The 8368-nt window shown below is 44.1% G+C and overlaps 1 protein-coding gene across 1 annotated transcript in view; it reads right to left on the minus strand.

The window, feature by feature from the left end:
* The window catches only part of LOC149770727 (all-trans-retinol 13,14-reductase-like), a 34638-nt gene extending 26751 nt beyond the window's left edge, over positions 1-7887 (minus strand). The window contains exon 1 of the mRNA XM_089949192.1: positions 7680-7887. Within this exon, the coding sequence (XP_089805318.1) occupies positions 7680-7830 (151 nt within the window). The 5' untranslated portion in view covers positions 7831-7887. The remainder of the gene's footprint in view (positions 1-7679) is intronic.
* Positions 7888-8368: the final 481 nt, after the last annotated feature.

Below are 8368 nucleotides of genomic sequence, written 5' to 3' on the forward strand. Positions count from 1 at the left end.
ATAAAGTACAGCGAAACCTCTGACAACATGAAATCACCTTATCAGTAATATAAATGAACACAAGAAGTACAAGCGTGACCACAACCCTCCGCTTGATTTGACTTTTCTCACATGTCTTTTATCACTTCAGAAACGCAAGAAGACTAAAAAAACTACACATATACATTCAAAAGACAGTGACATACCAATGCATAACTCTAACAAAGACCATCGGATGAATCCAATCTAGCGAATTAACCTTTATTTTCACCATTATTTTCTCAGAAATGGCAAGTATTATAATCGTTATGTTGTTAGTCTGCAGTCAAACAAGACGAAACTATGGCAAAAATGAAACCTGGCCCAGTACTCGCCATCTGCATTACTAGTCACATGACTTCACAAATCTCAAATGAGGACATCGAAAAGCAAATTTTTAGTAAATTATGTTTCTCCGAGAATACTTACCCGATCACATTAACGTTAGGGATATAAGCCTACTACCTCTTGAATCCAGCCCTACTAAAAGACAAAAATTTGTCTTTTCTGTCTATCTCATATAGACCAAAGGGCAATAACTCTTACACCTTATCTCCCCTTGCCACCGCCAGGTGTCACTAGTTTTTTTAAGCTGAGCGATATATATTATACGAGGATGCTCGCATAGCGGGGTGGTTGGTAGGGTTTTTAAGTAATGTGATCGGGTAAGTATTCTCGGAGAAACATAATTTACTAAAAATTTGCTTTCTCCTTCAAATACATTCCCCGATCACATTAACATTGGGAGAATAGGTAATAGGAGGAGGGAATGCTGAGATCCTACCTCCACCCCGGGTACCTTCTAGGGAATGATGGCTGGATTCCCAATTTGAACGATAACCCGTTCTCCTAATTTCATCAGCAACACAGCCTAGGGTCCCGTGATATGTGACCCCTATATATGGTTAAGAAGATAGTTATTGAAATCTTCTTACCTGCAAAATTTCACTGGCGAATCCAGCAAAGCTGATAGGCTGTGCTGATTGTTTTAAATGGGTCTGGTGGTCATCTGGGCTGCCGACAACGGACCTACCAGATTCAAGGTTTGCCTCTGCGAAGCCAAATCTCTGAGATAAAAACTGGAGAAGGTTGACTCTGCATGCCAGCCAACAGCTTGTATTATATCTCAGATCGAAACATTGCATTCGAATGCAAGGCTCGCCAAGATTGCTCTAATCTCATGAGCTGTAATCTTCATGAGGCGACTCTGATCTTGTGAGACCTCAGAGTATGCTGAGCGTATAACCCACTTCAGCCATGAAGCAAGGGCTTGAGGGGTGATATCCCGTTTACCAGCTTTGACCAGAAGAAAGAGGCACTTACGTGTGTCCCGACACACCTCTGTTCATTTTAAATAGTGCTTGAGTGCACGAACAGGATCTTGCATGGCTGCTGCTCTTGATTTATCTATGGAAGAGAGTGAGCGAATGATGATTCTTTGATTGCCAATGGATGGTAACCTATTTTTGGCTACAAAGCCTGGTTGCATCAGGAGGACCACCCAACCATCTGATCTGAACTCAAGAAAGTTCAGGTCACTGGAAAGGGCATGTAACTTGCTCACCCTGCATGCTGAAGCTAAGGCTATCAAGAAACATGTTTTGTATGATAGTAGCTTTAACGAGGTGTGGGTTAAAGGTTCAAATTTGTCTGAATTGAGCCATGTTAAAACCCAGGTCAGATTCCATTTTGGAAACAGGGTGATGGATTTTCATCGATTGAAATCAAAATTAGCTAAAAGATCTGATAGATCTTTGTTATGCCTAATATCACATCTACCATGATGGCAGAATGTGTCTGATATCATGGAGCAGTAGCCTTTGATAGTAATTGGGGCCAACTGTTTCTCCTCGAAAAGCCAGAGAAAAAGTGGGCCAGTTGAGGGATTGAGACACTCAAAGGGACGATGTTATTGATATGGCACCAGTCCCTGAAAACATGCCACTTTCCCTCGTAAGCCTTCAGAGTGGAGGGCCTTCTTGCTCTTGAGATTCTCTCCACAATCGAAGGTTTAAATTGTTCGTCTCACAAGGCTGTCCGGACAAGAGCCAAGCGTGAAGAAGAAGACGGTCCAGGCAGGGGTGGAACAGCCGTGACCATGGTTGTTTGAGAAGATTTGGGCTGGTTGTAATCTTCCTGGGTAGATCTATCGCTAGATCGAGTAGATCAGTGACCCAGGACTTGTACCATCTGAGAGGGGCAACCAGAATCATCCGACAGTTCTGACCCCTTAACCTCTGGATTATTTTCGGTACCAAAACCGTGGGAGGGTAGGCGAATGCCCACAACCCCTCCCAGCTGATTGACAGAGCATCCACGGCCCAAGCCTCTGGGTCTGGAACCGGAGAGACGAAGGTGGGCAACTTGCGATTCCATCTTGTCGCAAAAAAGATCGATCATCGGACGCCCCCAAAGTGTGCAAATCCGAAGAAAGACTGACTGATGGAGTGACCATTCCGTGTGAATGACTTGACCTTTCCTGGATAGAGTGTCGGCCAAGACATTGAGACTGCCGGGAATGTGACTGATTTGTACGTTGATGTGGAGGTTGTCGCACCAATGTAGAAACTGCCAGATCAGAATGCACAGGTCTGGTGATTTGGTGCCCCTTTGTTTGAGGAGGTAAGTCACCACCACAGAGTCGTCTGACATAATGAGGACAGTTTTTCCTGAGAGTTGATCCTTCCAGAAATGAAAGGCATTGATGACAGCCCTCATTTCTAAAAGGTTGATGTGGAGAGGCCTCTCCCCTGGCTCCCATGTGCCGCTGACTGTAGCGAAGTCCAGCAACAGTTGGGCACCCCAACCATAGGTACTGGCGTCGGTACATACCGTTATCTCCGCTTGGGGCATCTAATCCCCATGGACAGCCAACCGGGGTTGTGCCACTGACGCAGGAATGATCGTATCTCGGGCGTGATCATTATTGTTTGATTGAGGGGACTTGAAAAGGGGCGCCATTGTGCCAGTAACGTCATTTGTAAGGGACGCATAAGAAGATGGCCAAGCGGGATCAAGTCCGCTGCCGCACTGAATAATCCGAGGAGTTGCAAGAATTCTCTCGCTGAAATCCACGTCCTGTTGGAAACGGACTCGACGAGTTCGACGATCCGGATTACGCCAGCGCAAGGAAGCCGTACCAGATTCAGATCATTGAGAAACTCCATACCCAGATGGACAAAATGCAGGGATGGATGGAGATCAGACTTTTTCCAGTTCACGAGAAAGCCTAGATAATCTAAAAGTGCTAAAAGATCGTTTCTGCCTTTGAGCAGAATAGAACTTACCATGTGTTTCTGGAGGATGTCGTCCAAGTACACTGCCATCCCTGTAGATGAAGTCGAGCGGAACAGGGTGACGACGCAATCCATAACCTTGGTAAAAGCCCAAGGGCTGATGTTGAGGCCAAAGGGTAGGACCTGGAACTGATAAACCGCGTCACGGTAAGCGAATCGGAGAAATTTCTGTGACGCGGGGTGGATAGGGACGTGAAAATATGCGTCGGTCATATCTAGACTGACTGCATACTCGTCCCGCCGGATCGAAACAGGATTGATCTCGCCATTTCCATCTTGAATTTCGGTGGTAAAATGTATTGGTTGAGGCGAATCAGGTCGATGATCAGCCTCAACTTGCCTTTTGCCTTCTGGATAAGAAACAGCCTGGAATAAAACCCCGGCGATTGCGGTTTTTTCACAATCTCCACCGCCCGTTTTTCTAAGAGCGACCGTATCTCCTGTTGTACAAAGGTATCCTTCTCCCGATCGGACGGTACGTCCGTGAAGAGGGGAGAGGAGGACAGGGGAGGGGGTTGAATAAATGAAATCCGAAGCCCCTCCGAAATGACCTGGATCACCCAATCGTTCTGAGGAAAAAAGGTGGTCCAGTGGTCCTGAAATTGCAGGAGGCGGCTGCCCACAGGTAGGCTGTCCACGGGTGGTTGGGAGGGTATGTCAACTTTTAGGTTTAGGAGGCTTGAAGACGGAGAAACTTTGTTTCTTACCGCCTCTGTATAGTTGCCTCCTAGCTTGATTAGACTGTTGTCTCCTGGCATTGGGTTGGGATCTATACTGCACATTTGATTGTAAGGATCCCTTGTCCATGGTCCGCCAATCATCCCTCCGCTGTGACAGGGGCTGATTTTTTCGAAACGCTTGCGAGGGTTGGGCGGCGAGTTGGAGGGGCAGTTCCTGAGCTGTCTGCTTCCGAACTTTTTCAATTTTTCCTCCAAAGAGTAAAGGCGACCCAAACGAAGTCATCCGTAAAGCCAGAGTATGATGGGGCTTGAGCGACGTGGACCGCAGACATGAGTCACGTCGTATCCAGTCTAAGTTGGCAGAAGCAGTCAACGCAATAGCCATGGAATGGTGAGCTGCCCTGTTAATAACTCTAGCAATCCGGGCCATCGCTTACCAAGCGTGGTCATTGTCGGATTTTTCTGCGAGTCGGAAAATGGCTAATGAAGCCAAGTCTAACATTGAAGACGTAGCGACTACGTTCCGGACTAGCTTTGACGTGGCATGGAACACATTTTTGTCCACTTTGTAAAACAGTGGAGCGGACATGTGAACTGCTGCCATATTTTTGTCCAGGGCCGGAAGATCCGTACTGAAGGCGTCTGAATGAGTTTTGTACCAGCGACACGGGAACGTCGCTGGTACTTGGCTTTCTGAAAAGAACGCCTTATCATTCCCCGGATCAGCTATTCGTCCTGATAGACGATCATTGATCTCCTTAATTTTTGCCGACTGAGAAAGGAGCCGGAAGGACGGCGTCTCTTCCTTCCCGTCAAGATCTACAGACACCTTAACTTTGTAGTCTTGAGTGGCGGTAGGAGGTGGAGGGCATTCTGAAGTTGCCAACACCCTATAAATTTCTTCCACTGCCGCCTTGAAGCCAAACTCAGTCCGTTCCATGGTTGGATCTGTGTACGGCTGATTTGCAGGAGTTTCGTCACCCTCACTGTGTGCCGAGTCGTGTTCTGGAATAGCTTGCATTTCTGGATAGAGCATACCAGGTGGCATAGATGACGCGATTCCGTCATCCTTGACACTGTCACTAACTCTCCCTTCTGGATAAGCCGTGAACATATGGACGGCCGGCCCTGCCGGCTGGTTTGTCTGGCTTGTGGTCGGCCTGAATGTTGGCGACGGTCCTGCTATCACCGGTACCGGCTACTCCAATGGCCTGGCTGGACGGACAGATTTCTCACTAAAAACTCAGCCATAGTATTGGTATGTTGGCGGCGGTACAGCTTGACAGACGGATTTATCACTAAGATCCCCGTAAGTCATATTTGGTCGGACCGTTTTAGCAATAGGGTCCCCATGCTGGGACAGCTGGACGACCGGTGACGTAGAGGTTGTATAATGAAATGGATCCGATGGATTCGGTAAAAACCCCATGCATCCTGACTTACAGGCCCGAAGGCCATGCTCTGACATGCGGAGAGACTTACGCCCACTGGGCAGCCTAAAATTGGGGGAACATTCCCCCAAAGAGTCAGAAAAAGCTCTGGAAGCGAGCGAGGGAAATAAGGGTAATATCTGGCCTGATGTCAATAGCTGCGTCGTCGTTTCCTGGACCAAACGACGCATCTGTTCAAAGGTGGACTGTTGTACCCTGTCAACATTATTTTCCTCCATTGCCGCTGATGTTACTGTGGCTGACGGTTGCAAACGACGAACTTTAGGTGGAGGGGGGGACTCCCACATCCCCCACAAGACTCGCAATGGAGGCTGTCTTCGGATGTATACTGAGGACATCAATGCTATCTTTCTTCAACTTATTCCGTCTATCCCTCCCTTTTGCTGCCTTCTGGACTACATCAGCCCACATTTGCTCTGTCCAAGTATTACACACGCTGCATGGTATAGATGATGTACACTTGGTACATACAATACAAGAGTCATGGTTGTCTTCTTTTGCTTTGAACTTTTTGCATTTCATGCATTTGGTTGACATTTCTACTGAAACGACACAAGAAAAGAAAACAAAGCACAAATTAGCAATTCAGCATGTTATTAACTCGCTAATACCACAACCGTTACTAACGGAGTAAGCGAAATTAGTCAGTGTCGCGTTAACTCTTAATTAACAACACGAGTTCCGCGATAGCATGTGTAACATGGTCTTCAGTAAATGAGATCCGTAAGGGTGACAAAGTCACTCAATTTTGAGAAAAATTGTTAAAATAATGTATACAACCTGTAGAAGAATGATTGTCCGACGCAATAAATCCAAATTTAACTTTGGATGGTCCAATTTAACGCTAAGATGGCTTGGATTGTTTGGAGGTATAATGTACGTGTTATCAGTACAAGCGAAGCTTAACAACTAGTGACACCTGGCGGTGGCAAGGGGAGGTAAGGGGCAAGAGTTATTGCCCTTTGGTCTATATGAGATAGACAGAAAAGATAAATTTTCATCTTTTAGTAGGGCTGGATTCGAGAGGTAGCAGGCTTATATCCCTATCATTAATGTGATAGGGGAACGTATTTGAAGGAGAAATCCAATATTCATGTGATATCAACAACAAACTCCCATATAATGTTGTTGTACAGAAATTAAGTTATATTAAATGAAAGTCAGATAACTTTTGTAAAAACAAGCAATCTGGCCAGTCTTATTCATCAAGCAGAGATCACATGTCAATGTGGTGGTTACATGATACAACAATAATCCAAAAGTTGTTCTTGGAATATATAATTATGGAGACTTTTGTATTCTTTCGTTTTTGTCATTTTATTACAACCAGTATACGACTTTCTTTTAATCTGTTTTTTCTCTACAACAAATTGAAAAGGTGGGTTGTTAGATATGTGTACAGTACTCATGTGACTAGCAACGCAAACTGTAAGCACCAGGTCACATTTCATCAATGACATAGTTTTATCTTGTCTTTCAACAGATTAAAGACATAACGATTTACAACTCACAATTTCTAAGAAAATAAGTAATTTTCATATCGATTTCATGCATGTATCACTTGATCTACCAACGTTTGAAATTTACTAAGCCATCCGGTAAGTGGCTACGCTTTGCCACCACCATTTTGGACTCTTCTGATGCTAGATTGGTTTTCATACCTTCCATGTAAGCAAAGATACAGATATCGAGCTGACTTTGAAAACATAGGTCTACTAGATGAATCTGATCCACCGGGCATTTGGATTTACTCAGCATATGTTTATTACAAGCAACCAAATAATCCAAACTGCACCCCCCGAATATTCTGGTTAGAACTCGATAAATTTAACTCACGATCAGTTTGGTTATGACTCAATAACACGATTGTTTCGGGCATCAAGTGGTGGCATAAAATTCACGGGTTTTTCCAGACTTTCATCAATATTTGTAAAATTCCAGGACTTTTCAGTCTGGACAAAAATTATCATTTCTCCAGACTTTTTCCCAATTTCCCGGTAGCATGGGAACCCTGTAAATCATGCATGCAGCACAACAAAGGGCCAAACCATATAAAACCTGCACATCCCATCTATACCACATTTGACAATAATTTAATGCAGTACTAGCATATCAGTGTGACACTTTAGCCAATCAGGTATCCTTTCTTGAATGGTGATTAGGTGAAATGCCTGAAAATGGCTGAAATACATTCTGAAATGAACATACTCAGCACCCTGACACAGAACAATTACCTGATTTCTGAGCAATCTCTTTAGGAAGAAGGTACTTAAATGTGTTGTGTATACCAGCATCGGAGATGACTCTTTTGGCATATATGTCACAATCGCCACTGCTCTTGTGTACACGTACTCCTGAAAATAAACAGAAAACCAGGTAAGTCATAATTAACAATAGACCCAAGTGGGCCAGAGTTCATTCAATCACCTAGCTGACATCTGTTTAATAGCCAAATGCAAAAGAAGTTGCCGAGAAATCTGGGTCAGTTTGATGATTTCTGTTGAAATTTCATGTAATCAAGCTGAATGCATATTGTGATATAAAAACACATCTTTCCAAGTTTCTCTCGTTTTTCTTCAGCCATAACTGATATCACATCAGCATCATTTGTCCAATATTGAAAGACTAGTACGCCAGGACACTTTGTGTAAGTATTTAAATTCTGTTCAGCATTTTCATCAGATAAAACTATGTAAATGTTTTTCTATTTTTAGCAAAAGTGGCAATGTCTCAAGGCATACTAGCCTCATTTGTTTGAAACTGAACATCTAAGCCAGGATGATTTCTATCAAATTCAGTCAAGTGTTTTCTGTAAGGAAGTTGTTTGAAAGTTTGTCTAGTAATAGTCATCATATCTAAAGATTAATAACAATCAGGCATACAAAAGTGAAAGATATATATGGCAAGAATGCTTCTGTCAAAC

Source organism: Sinohyriopsis cumingii, unplaced genomic scaffold (genome assembly GCF_028554795.1).
Source record: "Sinohyriopsis cumingii isolate HCF-2022 unplaced genomic scaffold, ASM2855479v2 utg002447l, whole genome shotgun sequence".
In the NCBI taxonomy this organism is placed as follows: domain Eukaryota; kingdom Metazoa; phylum Mollusca; class Bivalvia; order Unionida; family Unionidae; genus Sinohyriopsis; species Sinohyriopsis cumingii.